At 40.3% G+C, this 16,426-nt stretch overlaps 1 protein-coding gene across 1 annotated transcript; it reads left to right on the forward strand.

The window, feature by feature from the left end:
• Positions 1-26: 26 nt before the first annotated feature.
• Positions 27-16,418, forward strand: Pfdn2 (prefoldin subunit 2). Its single transcript, XM_026380574.2, has 4 exons — positions 27-132; positions 15,233-15,321; positions 15,434-15,557; positions 16,122-16,418. Exons 1-4 carry the CDS (start codon positions 58-60, stop codon positions 16,296-16,298), a joined length of 465 nt encoding a protein of 154 aa, XP_026236359.2. The 5' UTR covers positions 27-57; the 3' UTR covers positions 16,299-16,418.
• The last annotated feature ends 8 nt before the right edge of the window (positions 16,419-16,426 follow it).

The raw sequence follows: 16,426 nt of genomic DNA on the forward strand, positions 1-16,426 counted from the left end.
ACGTGACGCAAGGCGTGGGCTGAGCTGCGCAAGCCGGAAACCCAGTAGGCTACGAAGATGGCGGAGAGTAGCGGTCGCGCCGGCAAGAGCAGCGGGAGCGGCGCGGGGAAGGGGGCGGTGTCGGCCGAGCAGGTGAGGAGCCGAGAGCGCAAAAGAGAGTACCTGGCCGAATCTGGAGTCGATGAGTGAGAGGGGGTCTGTGGCATGTGCTAGCCTTTCTGCTAGTCCCACATTTGCGTGACCACCCAGAGAGGGGAGGAGGGTCCTCGGAGAAGCTAGCCGAATCTCTGGGGAGAGAGTAGGCGGGTGGGTAGGTGAGAGCCACTCCCCCTGGGGGTGCTGGGTGAGTCTGGGAGAGGAGAAAGCCCAGAGATACAGGATCTGGGAGGATGCCAGGTTTAGGGGTAGATAGATTGTCGTTTTTCATGCCTCTCCTAAGCACCTTAAATAGGATATAGTTGGACTTGGCAGCTCCTAATGAATTTCGTAGGGTTAATCAACGGACTAATTGTGTAGTCTTTTACATGACACTGTAACCACGTTGACCCACGTTGACAACCGCCGGCAATCCGCAGAGCCACGTGACTAACATACTCGAACAGTCTTGTATTCTATACTGTTTTGGTTTGGGAGTCAAGTACTAAATTGACTTTCTTTAGACGCCAGAAATCTTTTTTTTTTTTAATCTGCTGAATTTTTCCATAGTTCCTAACGTAGGAATGTCTGGTAAATTAATCAGAAAGTCCTTTGTGGCTCGTGGTTTGCCAATAGTGGGGCTAGTGTTTAATCGGAGTGGGAAGAAATCTACACAATAAAAATGAAAACAGAGCTGGGGTTGTGGCTTAGTTGGTAGAGCGCTTGTCTAACTGGTGTGAGGCACTGGGTTTGATCCTTAGGGCCACATAAAAATTAAAAATAATAAGGTATTGTGTTAATCTACTATAAAATATTTTAAAAAATGAAAACAGCTAAATGACATTTATTTTAATTAAAGGGTTATTTATTAGCTTTTTGTTGAACAATTAATAAAGGCAAATATATTTCCGTAAAGATTTTTAAAACCGCCCTTAGCAAAGACTGTACTCTGGTGGAGTAAATAAGATGTGCAAAATGTGAATATGAGGGACTATGAGGTGGAAGATAAGTATTCCAAGAGAAGTATAAAGTGCTGTGGGATTTGCTGTGAGGAGGAACCTAGTACTTTTTGAGGGCCTACCATTTCCTAGGCACCAGTGGCTACAGGGAAACAGGTGAGTGAAACACACCTTGTCTTTAAGTTGCTCACAGACTTGAGAAAAGATAAGCCAAACAATAAGAATTCATGTGTTGTGCCTAAAGTCTTGCCTTTTTATAACAGCTAGAGAAAATACTCCTAACTGATCAAGGTTATGAGATTTTGGTAGGTGGGTAGAAAAAAAAGAAGCTATGGTATAGTGGATATATAAGAGCATTCTTTAAACTGGGGGGCAGATAGACCTTGATTTGAATTCTATTTTTATTATTTAATATTTATATACCAACTCCCATGAGTTATTTCTCAGCCTTCTTTATTTCTAAAAATTTAACAATACTCTCCTTATCAGTGTATTTAGAGTATTTGGCAACACAATTCATGCAGTTTTTGCACAGTGATTAAAGTACAGTGTGTGTTTAATAAATGTTAGCTTTGTTTTTTAGAGAAGAAATTTCTTCAGCTTAATTCTAAATGATGAGAAAAGTTAAGCAAAGAAAGAAGTGAAAGATTTTCTAAATAGAGATAAATTGTGTTCAAAAGCACAGAAGCATGAAACTGCCGGGCATGTTTGGAATGCAGATGCTGCAAGACTTGAATATGGAGAAAAAGGGATAAAAGAGGAAATATAGAATGTCTTTTAAATTTCTGTCTTTGGTGGGTAATGATACCAAAGGAAAATGAGCAGGTTTGGGGAGAAAGTCACATTTGTTTTAGGTCTTTTTTTTTAGGCTGGGAGTGGGGTGTTGGGAAGGTGTACCGGGGATTGAACTCAGCAGCACTCCACCTCTGAGCCACATCCCCAGCCCTAGCTTGTATTTTATTTTATTTATTTATTTTTGTTTTGTTTTGTTTTGTTTTGTACTGGAGATTGAACTCGGGTTCACTGAGCTACTTCCCCAACTTGCTTATTTATTTATTTATTTTTAATATTTATTTTCTAGTTGTAGGTGGTCACACAATATCTTTATTTCATTTTTATGTGGTGCTGAAGATTGAACCCAGTGCCTCACGTGTACTAGGCGAGCACTCTACCACTGAGCCACAACCCCAGCCAGCTTTTTATTTTTTGAGACACGGTTTTGCTAACTTGCCTAGGACCTCTGAGTTGCTGAGACTGGTCTCGAACTTCTAATCCTCCTGCCTCAGCCTCCACAGTCTTTGGGTACAGGTGTGCTTCATCATTCAAGTAGACAGTTGGATGTATACATTTTGACTAACAGAAAGTTGTAGTTATGATGAGGGATTGAGTTTATATGGTGGTTGTTTTAGTCAGCTTTTTTGCTGTTGTGACTAAAAAGAAAGGACAAGAACAATTTTAAAGGAGGGAAAGTTTATTTGGGGGCTCATGGTTTCAAAGGTCTCAGTTTATAAACAGCTGTCTGCGTTCCTTAGGGCTCAAGGTGATGCTGCACATCATGGCCAAAGAGTGTGTGAAGGGAAGTGGCTCAACACATTACCAGAAAGCAGAAAGTGCCATTTGCCAGATACAAAATATATATACCCCAAAGGTACTCACTCCCCTAGGGATCCACGTCTTCCATATACACTCTACCTACCTTCAGTTACAACTCAGTTAATCACTATGAGGGAATTAATTCACTAATTGGGTTAAAGCTCTCATAACCCAATCATTTCACCTTTAGAAGCTTTTTGCATTGTCTCACATGAGCTTTTGAGGGACATCTAATATCTAAACTGTAACAGTTATAATTGAAAACCATCATTTTCTGTGAAAAAAGAAGTAGAACAAGATTGAATTGTTATTTAAGGGATGGTGGAAAAGCTTTTCAAAGGAGATTGATGAAAAGTGATAATGGAGTTCTGAGGATATTTCTCTAGCCTTTGTGTTCTGGAGAGAACACTGAGTGAAAATGTTTATATTTATTTATCAGTGCTGCAAATTTGAGACACATATCCCATACAAAGAAGGTGAAGTAAAGTAACACATTATGCAAGGCACTTGTTTTTTCTTCTCTTATTTATTAATGCCATCTGAAGTAAGACTTGAATTTTAGAGGCTTTGGTTAACTTACCCAAGGGAAGACTAGGACTTTTGAGAGGCTTGAGAGTATGTGTGTGTGTGTGTGTGTGTGTATATATATATATGTATATATATATGTATATGTATATACACACACACACATATATACACACACACACACATATATATGTCTCCCCCACTTAAACCATGATTCTATTAGAGCTATTTCAGCTGATCTCTGAAGAATTGGTGGATTTTATTTATTTAATTTTTTTGGTACCAGGGATTGAACCCAGGGGCACTAATCACTTAGCGACATCCCCAGGCCTTTTTTGTATTTTACGTAGAGACAGTGTCTTGCTAAGTTGCTGAGGCTGGCTTTGAACTTGTGATCATCCTGTTGGGATTGTGGGCATGTGCCACCACCCAGCTGGATTGATGGATTTGAACAGGTGATGATGAAATAGAGAATGTAGTAGGAAGAGGAGAACTAAAGAAAGCACACACCGATATGAAATTTAGTGACTGATTAGTCTAGCTAGGTCATTTAGTATGTTATGAAGATGCTTTTAAAGCAAGTTAAATGAGGCCATAGAGGTCATTTCTGCATGGTAACAAATTTGAGGCATTTTTAATGTAAGCAATGAGGGAGTCACAGAAGAATTTACATTGTAATATCAATTTTCCTCAGTTGTATAAAACAAAACATTTTTATTGTAGAAAACACAGGAAAAGGTACATACTAAGAAACAAATTACCCATAATCCTATTATCCAGAAGTAACTATCTTACCATTTTGGAGTATATGCTTTGAGAGGTTTGCCCACTTCCTTTGTGCTTTTGTATATATGTGTGTGGACTAAAAGGGGCGTGTCTTAGTCCATTTTTTATCATCACAACAATACCAGAGACTGGGTAATTCATAAAGAAAAGAGATTTATTTTGGTTTAAGGTTTTGGAGGCTGGGAGTTTCATGGCTATAGCAGTGCATCTGGTATGTGTATTATGACAGAAGGTTAAAGGGCAAGTGAGCACTTGCAGAAAGGAGATAGAACGAAGGATAGTCTTTACTATATTACAACCAGCTGTCATAATCCATTCCTACAAGAAAGGTATAATGATCTAGATACCTTTTATTTTTTAATTTACGCTTCCTAGGGGCACTTTACCACTGATCCACATTCCCAGCCCTTTTTACTTCTTATTTGAGATAGGGTATTGGTGAGTTGCTTAGGACCTTGCCAAGTTGTTGAGGCTGGCCTTGAATGTGTCTCATCCTCCCGAGTCACTGGGATTACAGGTGTGTGCTACTGTGCCCCGCTGGTTACCTTTTAAAAACTCTGTCACAGAAGGATCACAAGTTCGAGCAATTCAGTGAGACCCTGTCTCTAAATAAAACAAAACAGGGCTGGGGATGTGGCTCAGAGGTTGAGTACCTCTGCATTCACATGAGTTTCAGAGGGGACAAGCCATATTCAAACTATAGCATTTCACCCTTGGCTCCCTGAAATTCATGACTGCTTTTGTGTGTGTGTTTGGAAATTCCCCAGTTGTATAAAACAAAACATAGCATTCTACCCCTGGCTTCCTGAAGTTCATGACTGCTTTTGTGTGTGTTTTTGGTTGGGGGATGTATTGGGGGATTGAACCTGTGGCAGCTTTACTATTAGCTAAACCCTCAGCCCTTTTTATATTTTATATTGAGACAATGTCTCACTAATGTGCACAGACTAGACTCTGACTTCTGATCTTCCTGCCTCAGCATCCTGAACTATATATATGTGTGTGAACTTTCTTTACAACACACCTATAATTCCAGCAGCTCTGGAGGTTGAGGCAGGAGGATCACCATTGGAGACCAGCTTTAGCAACTTAGCAAGATCTCAAACTAAAAATTGAAAAAGGTTGGGGATATAGCTCAGTGGTGAAACAGTTTTGGATTCACTCCCTAGTACCTTCAATAAAAATTAAAATGCAGTTTTTCTATTCCAATGGTCTTAACTTGTTCCATCACCAACTCAAAAGTTCAGAATCTCATTTGAGAACCTATGAAATGAAAACAAGCTGTTTACTTCCAAAATACAATGGTAAGACAGGTATAGGGTAGATGTTCCCATTCCAAAAGGGAGAAATAGGCCAGAAGAAAGGGGTAGCAGGCCTCAAGCAAATCAGAAATCCAAGAGGACAGACATTAAGTCTTTAAAATTCCATAATATTTTTTCAACTTCTTTAAATGCTGGGGAGGTAGAGGGCAAGGGTAGAAAGTGTCAGGAAGCTTTGCCTCCATGACTTACTTGTCCATGGTTCAGCTTTCTTGGGTTGGAGTTGCTCATTGGTGTCTGCAGTTTTCCCAGGCGGACTCTGCACATTGACTGTTTGGGAGTCCTGGCTGCTTCCACAACTTCACTAAGCATTACCCAAGAAGTTTTTCTCTGGCAACTCTGCCCTTGAAGCGGGTTTCTGTTGGGGCGCCCCTGACTGTCCACTGTGCCCTTTGCAATTAGGTGGAAGAAGCCCATGCTTCCACAGCTCTTTCATTCTACATAGATACAGAGTTAGTACTATAACATGGGTGCTGCCAAGGCCTACCGCATCTGCCCTCTGGAGATGTAGTACAAACTGCACCTGAAGCTTCTTGAGCCAGGGTTGAAGCATGCTGGGATGTGGAGAGCAGAGGCCTGAGGTAGTAGTACAGGGCAGTAATCTCAAACTTTCTCCTTCAGGACCCTAACATTCTGAGCCTGTCAGGGGAGACCTCTGAAATGCCTTCAGAGCCTTATTGCCATTGTCTGATGAACACCATCTGGCTGTCTTCTAGGTGTGCTAATTTCTTTAGCAACTGATTGAGTGGGCACACTTTTGTGGGGGAGGAGGTACCTGGGATTGAACTCAGAGGCACTCGGCCACTGAGCCACATTCCTAGCCCTATTTTGTATTTTATTAGAGACAGGGTGTCACTGAGTTGCTTAGTGCCTCACTAAATTTCTGAGGCTGGCTTTGAACTCATCATCCTCCTGCCTCCACCTTCTGAGTGCAGGGATTACAGGTGTGTGCCACCACACCTGGTTGAGTGGCCACACTTTTGCATGTTTTTTTTTTTTTTATCTTTTTTTTTAAGTTGGACACAATACCTTTATTTTTATTTACTTATTTTTATGTGGTGCTGAGGATTGAACCCAGGGCCTCACACATGTTAGGCAAGCACTCTACTGCTGAGCCACAACCCCAGCCCCTGCATGCTTTTTTTTTTCACTCTGTGCATAGCCAGGCTGAGTTTTCTAAATGTTTACACTCTGCTTCCCCTTTAATTATAATTCTGCCTGTAGGTTATTGCTTTCCTCTCACACCTCTGCATGCAGTTAAAAGTAGCTATGTAGGGGCTGGGGTTATGGCTGAGTGGTAGAGCTCTTGCCTAGCACATGTGAGGCACTGGGTTCCTCAGGACTACATAAAAATAAATAAAATAAAGGTATTGTATCCAACTACAAATTTAAAAAAAAGTAGCTATGTAACAGTCTGAATGTTTTGCTGCTTAGCTATTTATTCAGGTATCCTAGTTCATCATGATTAAGTTTTATTTTCCAGCAAGTCCTAGGGCATGGATACATTGCAGCCAAGTTCTTTGCTACTTTATAATAAGGTTGGCCCTATTCCAGTTCCTAGTAGGATGTTCCTCATTTCTCTCTTGGACTGTATCAGAATGGGCTTTGCTGTCTATATTTCTACCAGTATTCTGGACACAATTACTTAAGTAGTCTTTAAGTAGTCCAGGTTTCTCTATGCATCTTGTCTTCTTAACCCCACCAGAATTGCCCTTAATACTCTGGTGTTTGATATCCAGGCTTTTTCCATGTAACATTCACTTTAAAACTTCTAGCTTTGGGGTCTGGGGATATAGCCCACTTGGTAGAGTGCTTGCCTAATGTGCACACAGGCACTGGTTCAATCCCCAGCACCACCAGCTATTCCCTAGTTTCAAAGCCACTTCAACATTTTTAGGTATTATTATTACAGCACCCCCTGTCTCTGTGCCATTTTGGTCTCACTGTGTTTTCTGTTGCTATAACAGAATACTTGATACTGAGTAATTTATAAAAGAAAGAGATTTATTTTGGCTTAAGTTTGGACTTATCCAAACTGATAGTAGAGGCATTTGGTAAGGGTGTCATAACAGGGTGGATGGTGACAGGAGAGGGAAGCATGAAAAGAGAAAACGTGAGGGCAGCCTGATTTTATAATAACCTGCCTGGTTTCTGTTCTCAAGACTAAAAGGCTCAGGGGTCACTCCAGTAGAACTGGGCTAACAAGAGACACAAATACCTTTTTCTTTGGGATCACTGTGACGGCTCCTCTGACCTTTAGGGTCCACAGAAAGAGCAAGAGCATGCGCTGACTCCTTTTATTGAGGAGAAGCTATTCAAATGAGGCAAGGGGTCAGGTTTCAGGGGGCTGAGTCTATCTTCATGATGTCCACTGTCAGCAGGTTGACTGACACCTGGGTAGGCCACACCCAAGGGCACAGTAAGAGAAGGGTACACATACAAGGCACTTCCATGGAAGATTCTATCCTAAACTGGGCAAGGGGTTATATTACAAAGGAACAGGTGAGCGTAGCTTCACCCATGGGGCTGTAGCAAGACACACCTATGCACAAGACACGACCCTCGGACCCAAGAAGGATGGGGAAAGCTCTGCCACATTTCTGAGACTGAGCACCTCAGCACCCAGCCGGGGAGTGTGACTCAGTCACGTGTAAGGTTGGTCTCCCACATAACCTGCTGTCAGGTTATTATAAAAGATGAAAAAGATTAACTTGTTCTTGCAAGAAACGCATTAGTCTCATTTGACTACCCAATCACTTCTTAAAACTCTCACCTCCCAACACTGCTACAATGGCAAAGTTCAGCATGAGTTTTGGAGGGTAAAAACATATTTAAACCATAACAGGAGGGCATATATTTTTTACATATTTACATATTTTATTTAGAAAATTAGGATTATACAGTATGTACCGTTTTCTAATCTGTTTTAGGCTTAATGATTCATCTTGAATATTTTTCTATGTCATCCAAGTGTTAGGAAGATTGAATTATTAGTGGTGTGTAGAATGGATTTGGAGAGTTCAAAAATAAGGAGATCCTTTAGAAGACTATTGCAGTAGTTCAGACTGGAATAGAAGTCTAAACTAGGGTGATGTCAAAGAGCCTAAGTGAAATTGCTAAGGTAAGTGTAATAAGTTTGGCAGTTTATGACTGTTACTTGGCTTTCTGTTGGTGAGGCAAAAATACCTGAGATAAATAATTTAAAAAGAAGAAAGGTTTATTTAGGCTTACAGATCTGAGGTTTTAGTCCATGATCACTTGGCTCTGTGGTTTTGGACATGTGGTAAGGCAGAACATCATGGCAGGGAGTGTGTGGGAAGCAGAGAGAGAAACATACACACCAGGGACAAAATACACCCTTCAAGGGCATACCCCAAGTGACCTGCTGCTTCCAGTTATACCCTACCTCCTAAAGTTCCCACTTCCTCCCAAGAGCCCATTTAGCTGTGAATTCATCAGTAATTCATTGATAAGGTCAGAGCCCTCATGATCTAATCACCCCCTGAGGCCCCACCTCTAAACCCTGCTGCTTTGGGGGCACACAGGTACTGGTTTAATCAATTTACAGTCATTTTGCTTGAATCACATTCTCCAAAGTGAAATTAATGAGTCAAAAATTGTTAACATTTTTACAGCTTTAATTTTTTGAAAGGGATCTTAGGATTATACAGTATGTTCAATGAAATTTGGGGGAACATTTCAGATCAAAACCATAATACTGGCATAAGGGTGTGATCAAAGATGAAAACAGGGTGGTGTCATTAGTAGAAATGGGGGAGACAAGAAGAGAAATAGTTTAAAATGGGGCAAAAGGTTATCAGTTCAGCTTTGAATAACCTGAACTTAAGATATTGTGCTACATTTAAATGGAGATGGTAGTAATAATAGTGGCTATTTGTTGACAATTTGTTATATGCTGGATATTAAGTCCTTGATATAATATTTTTAATTCTCACAACATTCTATGAGACAGATGTAATGTCTATTTTATTTGTGAAGAAACAAATTTAGAAAAGAAGTAATCAGCTCGTGGTTAGACTTTGGAGGCTTTTCTGTCTGACCTACAAACTCCTTCTGTAGCTCAGGTTGAGTACTTGCTTAATTTGTGGGAGCCTCTGTGTTCAATCCGCAGTACTGTTAAAGGGGGAAAAAATAGAAAAAGAATACTAACTGAAGTCAGGAGCAATGGCTCACATCTGTAATTCTAGTAATCCTAGCAACTCTGGAGGCTAAACAGGAGGATCACAAGTTCAAGGCCAGCCTCAGAAACTTATTGAGACCCTATCTCAAAATAAAAAAGAAAAAGGATTGGGGATGTAGCATATTGGTAAAGTGCCGCTGGGTTAAATCTCCAGAATCCAACCTCCACCCCTGAATTTTTTTTTTTTTTAATAAAGAGAAGGAAGGAAGGTATGAGTACCATTAATTGACATAGTAAGGTCTAAAAAGTTTTCTTCCACAGAGAGTTGATACATTTGTAATAAAAGGGGGACACTACACTGAAAAAAAGGCGGTTAGTGGAGCAAAATCCTGGGAAATGCTTTTCCAGATATATTCAGTCATAATTTTCTTTATCCTGTTCTTCCATTGAACTCATTAAGAGAAATGTCATGTAAGAAAGACAACCTGGGGTCTGAGGTTGTGGCTCAGTGGTAGAGCACTTGCCTAGCATAGGGGAGGCACTGGGTTTATCCCTAGCACCACATAAAAAAATTAAATAAAGGTATTGTGTCCATCTACAACTAAAAATATTTTAAAAGGAAGACTACCTAAGGACACTTTGGGGAAAAGGTAGATTTTGTAGGTTTTTTCCTGAATTTATGAAAACTGTATGGTATTAGCTGGGTGTTTTGGCACATGCCTGTAATTCCAACTACTTGGAAGGCTGAGGCAGGAGTATCACAAGTTTGAGGCCAGCCTTGGCAACTTAGCAAGACCCTGCTTCAGTGTTGCAAAATGACAACAACGAAAAAGTATATGGTATTAAGTAAAAATGAGAAAAAAAAAACAAAAAAGGGACATAAATTAAATGGAAGTATTTTTTTTTTTAAAAAGAGAGTGAGAGGGAGAGAGAGAGAGAGAGAATTTTTAATATTTATTTTTTAGTTTTCGTTGGACACAACATCTTTGTTTGTATGTGGTGCTGAGGATCGAACCCGGGCTGCACGCATGCCAGGCGAGCTCGCTACCGCTTGAGCCATATCCCCAGCCCAAAATGGAAGTAATTTTATAAGAGATTAATATATGGCAATCCAGGAATGATATATTAATTAAAAATGGATTCTTAGACAAACCTACGTAAAAGTCCCAGTTCTGCAGTTCACTGTGTAGTTTTAACCACTTCTCCATATCCCATCAGCCTTGGTCTCTTGACTTATAAATTGAAAGCACATGCCTTAACAATCATTTGGAGAGGGGACAATGCTAGGAATCAAACCCATGGCCTAATGTTTGCTAGGCAAGTGCTTTGCCACTGAGCTGCACTTCCAACCCTGTTTTTGGTTTGTAGAATTAAATGAGACAAAAAAGTCTAGGATAGTATCTGGCACATGATTGGTGTTTCTTTTCTGTCCAAACTACAGAAGGCAGATTATTGTAGGACTATAGAAAAGATGGTATTTAAAAATGTTTCATTTGTATATTTGAAAATGTCAAAGAAGATAACAAACAATGGAATGGTGGAAAATAACAATATAAATAAAGAAGATTTCTTATCAAAAATTTAAGGAAGGAAAAAAAAATTTAAGGAAGGAATGTATATATATATATTTATATGTGTGCATATAGATGAAGTTCTCATAGGAATGAGGATGACCAGAAATGCTTTCTAAGAGATTTTTGAGTTGAAACCTGAAGAGAAAATTAGACTTAGGCAGAGAAATAAGGAAGGAGAGGTTCAGAAAATTACAACAGGTATGGTGAAGATTCTAAATGAATGCCTAAAGGAAAATGATTAGGGAAACTGCTGCTTTAAGACCGTAACAGTGCTTAGTTAAGGGAGGGAAGGACTGATGGGGAGAGGTAATAAACAGGTCCTCATGGGGCTTGTTCACCATGTTGAGGAGTTTGGATTTTATCCCTTTAGCTCCAGAAACTGTTGAAGGTTTTAGGCAAAGGAGGAATGTAGTTAGATTTATATTTTAGGTCAATTTTGCCACATCGTGGAGAATGTTGAAGGGAGCAAATCTGGAGACAGTATAGAACTCAAGAGGCTACAGTAGTAGTAGTACAGGTGTCATAGAAGAGGATGGGGTTGAGGTAGTTAGCAGATAGATGTAATTTACAGGTGAACTGGATGTGGATAGTGAGTCGAGGATGATTCCAAGGTTTCTGGAGTTAAAAGATCCCTTTCGGGACTGGGGTTGTGGCTCAGTGGTAGAGCACTTGCCTAGCATGTGTGAGGCCCTGGTTTCGATCCTCAGCACCACATAAAAATAAGTAAATCAAATAAGATATTGTGTCCATCTACAACTAAAAATTTTTTAAAAAAGATCCCTTTCTAAAAATTAAAGCTGTAAAAATGTTAACAATTTTTTGACTCATTAATTTCACTTTTAAGAATGTGATTCAAGCAAAATGACTATAAAACTTTTGTAGTGTTGGTTCAAAGATATTTAACCCTAGTGTTATTTATTATAGGAAAAACAGAAACAATCTAAATGTCTCAACACAGGAATTCAAAAGCAATTTTGAAAAATACATCAGTCGAGGGGCTGGGGTTGTGGCTCAGTGGTAGAATGCTTGCCTGGCACGTGTGAGGCACTGGGTTTGATTTTCAACACCCCATATAAATAAATAAAATAAAGGTCTATTGACAACTAAAAAATATTTTTTTAAAAAAGAAGAAATAAGATAATATTTTTTAAAAAGAACAATACATCAATTGGGGCTGGGGTTGTGACTCAGTGGTAGAGTGCTTGCCTGGCATGTGTGAGGCACTGGGTTGGATTCTCAGCACCATATATAAACAAATTAAAAAATAAAGATCCATTGACAACTAAAAAATACTTTAAAAAATACATCAATTGGATGTAAATGTTATATAGCCTTTAAAAAAATAAGAAATCCATGCCCTGTAGAAAATTGTGTACATGTAAATTACCACAATACAGAGTTAGAGATAAGGAACCCTAGTAAAGAGGCAAGGTTTGCCAGTTGTGGTGGCACACTGCTCTAATCCCAGCAACTCCACAGGCTGGGGCAGAAAGATTACAACAAGTTCAAGGCCAGCCTTAGCAATTTAGTGAGACTGTCTCAAAAAATAAAAAGGCTGAGGATATAGGTCAGTGTAAGCCAACTCTGAGTTCAGTCCCTAGTGCTATAAAGGAAAAAAAAAAAAAGGCAAATATGGCAATGACACTGGAGATTTTAATGGATATAAGAGATTTGGCAGTGATTTGAATGGATGGGTTTAAGGGCATCCATTCACTTCTGGATTTGGTGAGAAAGCCATAATAGTAGTTAATGTATTGCTTACAAAAACTCTTTTTCACATCTATTAGTTTACATGGTTCAACAACCATTTTCCAGGTAAGAACACAGAGGCTCAAAGAGGTTAATCCAGTGTGGTTCTTAGTTCTAGTTGCCCATTAAATATTTGGGAAATACTAAGAATACTAAGGCTTGGGCTTTACCCTCACTGGTTGTTCTGAGACTCCAGTGTTCCATGTTTTTAAAATGCTCTCCAGATGGTTCTAACATAGCCAACACTGGGAATCATAGAATTAAATGTTTACCAATGTTTTACAGAGGCAAAACTAGGCATGGTGGTGCATGCTTGTAATCCCAGCAACTTGAGAGGCTGGGGCAGGAGTTTTTAAAGTTCCAGGCCTCCTGAGCAACTTAATAAGATCCTACCTCAAAATAAAAAGGGTTGGGGTATAGCTCAGTGGTAGAGCACCCCTGGGTTTAATTCCCAGTACTAGGTGGTGGTGGTGGTGGTGGTGGTGGTGGTGGTGGTGGTTGGCAGAGATAGAACTTGAAACCTGTATCTGAGCCACATGTTTCCCTTCTTCTTTTTTCCTCTCATTTTCTTTCCATATTGCATCTCTTACTTTGCGTCTGGTATTTCATTCCAGACACAGTCATAGACCCCTGTACTGGAAGCGATGGTGGTGTTGGTCTTAGTACCCAGTCTAATTTTTACACTGTTTTATTTTTCTCTATTCAGTTTCTGGGGGAACTAGGAACAGGTAGAAATCACTTCCCTGGGCATTTACATATGTTAATTCTTGGGTTTTTTTTGTTGTTGTTTGTTTTGTTTTTTGCTATCTCCATATCCCATTGTCCCAATTTCTCATCCTTGAGTTTCAGTTGAGACATTCTCAGGAAGCCTGTATCAGTTTTATAGGCTACAAAAATGAATTCTGGCCTAATTCTGTGTTTGTGTTTTAAAGGAGTGTTTTTGAAGAATGGAGGGTAGCTCACTGAATTGAACACAATAAAAGGAAAGGCTAAATACTGACCAAAGTTCAAGATTGTGGGCAGCGTTGGGGAACCCAGGAATAGGATCGGAAGGTCCTCTCTCTAGAGCCTTTAGGCCCCTTAGCTTCAGTTACTTTTTGTACTTGTCTCTGCCCAGAATTCAGATATCTCTACAGTGTGTGGCAAGGGGCAAGAATCCTGTGATTATTGTCTCACAAGAACCCCACCAAATTAAGGAGGAGGAATTCCTTAAAACTAGTCCTTAAAGAAAGAGAAAAATTTCCTCTAAGAAGATACCATGACTTAAATCAGATTCTGGATGTTCTCCTAACACCAAATGGCCCACTTTTTGGATATATGTTATTAAATACATCAATGGATGGACTATTGTGTGTACCCAAGTAGGACTTGCACCTTGGTAAGTATGCCTTCTACCACTGAGGCATATCCCCATCCCCAAGCTACCCACACACACGCTTTTTTTTGTACCAGGGATTAAACCACTGAGTGCTTAACCACTGAGCCACATTCCCAGCCCCCCTCCCTTTTTTTTGAGATAGGGTCTCACTAGGGTGCTTAAAGTCTCATTAAATTGCTGAGGCTGGCTTCAAACATGCAGTCCTCATGCCTCAACCTCCTGAACTGCTGGAATTACAGGTGTGTGCTACTTCTCCCAGTTCCTGAGCTACTCATTGAAAGGCCCTTTCCAGACAGGCATGGTGTTGCATGTCTGTAATCCTGGCTCAGGAGGCTGAGGTAGGAGGGTTGTGAGTTCTGAAACCAGCCTCGGCAATTTGGCGAGGTTCTAAGCAACTCGATGAAACCCTGTCTCTAAATAAAATACCAAAAAGGGGCTGTGGGGACTGGGGATATGGCTGAAGCGGTAGCAGGCTTGCCTGGCATGTGCGGGACACTGGGTTCGATCCTCAGCACCACATAAAAATAAAAAATAAAGATGTTGTGTCCACCAAAAAAAATATATATATATATATATTAAATAAATAAATTAAAAGGGGGGGGCTGGGGATGTGGTTCAGTGGTTAATAAGTGCCCCTGAGTTCATTCCCCAGTACCCCAAAAAAAAAAAAAAAGCCCTTTCTGATAGCCTTCTTTACCTGCAAGTAAGTCTAGACTTCCAGAAAGTACTCCAGTACCTCTCCACCCCTATTTCTGTCACCCAGGCAAGTGCTCTACCACTGAGCTACATCCCCAGCCCCCAGTCCTATGTTATAAATGTCTTCTGCACCAAACTAAAAACTACAAAAAGCCAAAGTACAAATCTGTTCCCTAGCAAATACCTCACACATGGTCAGCTCTCAGAAAGTGTGTAATGGAATGGAATTCCAGACAGATTAAAGGAGATTGCAAGCTTTTGTTCTACTCCTTTTCCAAGATAGGTATCCACTATAGCACCTGTGTAAAACCTGTCACCCTATGTGCTGTTTTTACTATCTACTGTCTCCCCTCTCATCTCTTTCTCTCACACCTTAGGTAATTGCTGGCTTCAACCGCCTTCGGCAGGAACAGAGAGGTCTGGCATCCAAAGCAGCTGAGCTGGAGATGGAGTTGAATGAGCACAGGTGAAAAAAACAGGGAGAAGCAAATAATAGAAAATTGAATGGGCCATCATGTGAGGGAGGGTTGCAGTAGTGTGGGTCTGAATTCTGAGGTCCTGCCTTGTCCTCTTTCCAGCCTAGTGATTGATACACTGAAAGAGGTAGATGAAACCCGTAAGTGCTACCGCATGGTTGGAGGCGTCCTGGTGGAGCGGACTGTCAAAGAGGTGCTGCCTGCCTTGGAGAATAACAAGGAACAGGTGAGTAGGAGTCCTTATGTAGTAGGTTGGGCAACAAAGGGGTAAAGAAGAAGGGAGCCTAGGGATTTAGGGAATATGGTGGCAGAAAGTCTGCATAGAAACTCATATTGAAGATGGTACAAATAGCGTACTTATTGGGCTAGGCCTTTTATCCTAAGTCTAAATCCTTAGACAAGAAGAGTTGCTGGCTTCAATTGCCCTTTCCGTGGGCTCTTTCATGTGGTTGAATTGGATGGGGGATTAGAGGATTTTTTCTCTATGGACACTTTTATCAAAATCATCTGAACAACTAGTTTAAAATGGAACTTTCAGGATCCTCTGAATCAGAGCCTTGGGGATGCTGTGACATTTTAAAAATAAGCAGCTCAGGTGATTCTTACGTATATTAAAGTCTGTAAACCACTGTGTTTGAGAAGGGGTCACTTTAATGTCTGGCTTCCACTATTAACACTCAGTTAAAGATGAGGTTAGAAGTGTCTTTCACTTCCCTTAACTATAGTTCATTCCAGATATGGCAAAGGGAGACCTAAAATTCTGATGTACTTCTTGTTGCTTGCCCTGTAGATACAGAAAATCATCGAGACACTGACACAGCAGCTTCAGGCAAAAGGAAAAGAACTGAATGAATTCCGGGAAAAGCACAACATTCGTCTCATGGGGGAAGATGAGAAACCAGCAGCCAAGGAGAACTCAGAAGGGGCTGGGGCCAAGACCAGCTCAGCTGGAGTGTTGGTCTCCTAGGGAATAAGACCTCTGCATTTTTTTCTACCCTGACTCCCACTTCTGATCTCTTTATTGTTATTATTATTATTTTCTCTGCTATTGTAATATTTTTTTGTTAATTAAATGTTTTGGTCAGAATGCTTAGC

The sequence above is a fragment of the Urocitellus parryii genome, chromosome 11 (genome assembly GCF_045843805.1).
Source record: "Urocitellus parryii isolate mUroPar1 chromosome 11, mUroPar1.hap1, whole genome shotgun sequence".
Taxonomy (NCBI): Eukaryota; Metazoa; Chordata; class Mammalia; order Rodentia; family Sciuridae; genus Urocitellus; species Urocitellus parryii.

What these genes read in the sequence shown, in the direction of transcription:
- Pfdn2 (XM_026380574.2), top strand. Translation starts at nt 58, where the DNA reads ATGGCGGAGAGTAGCGGTCGCGCCGGCAAGAGCAGCGGGAGCGGCGCG. An exon ending in GGGCGGTGTCGGCCGAGCAG is followed by an intron (nt 133 to 15,232) that starts GTGAGGAGCCGA and finishes CTCACACCTTAG; the next exon opens with GTAATTGCTGGCTTCAACCG. An exon ending in TGGAGAATAACAAGGAACAG is followed by an intron (nt 15,558 to 16,121) that starts GTGAGTAGGAGT and finishes CTTGCCCTGTAG; the next exon opens with ATACAGAAAATCATCGAGAC.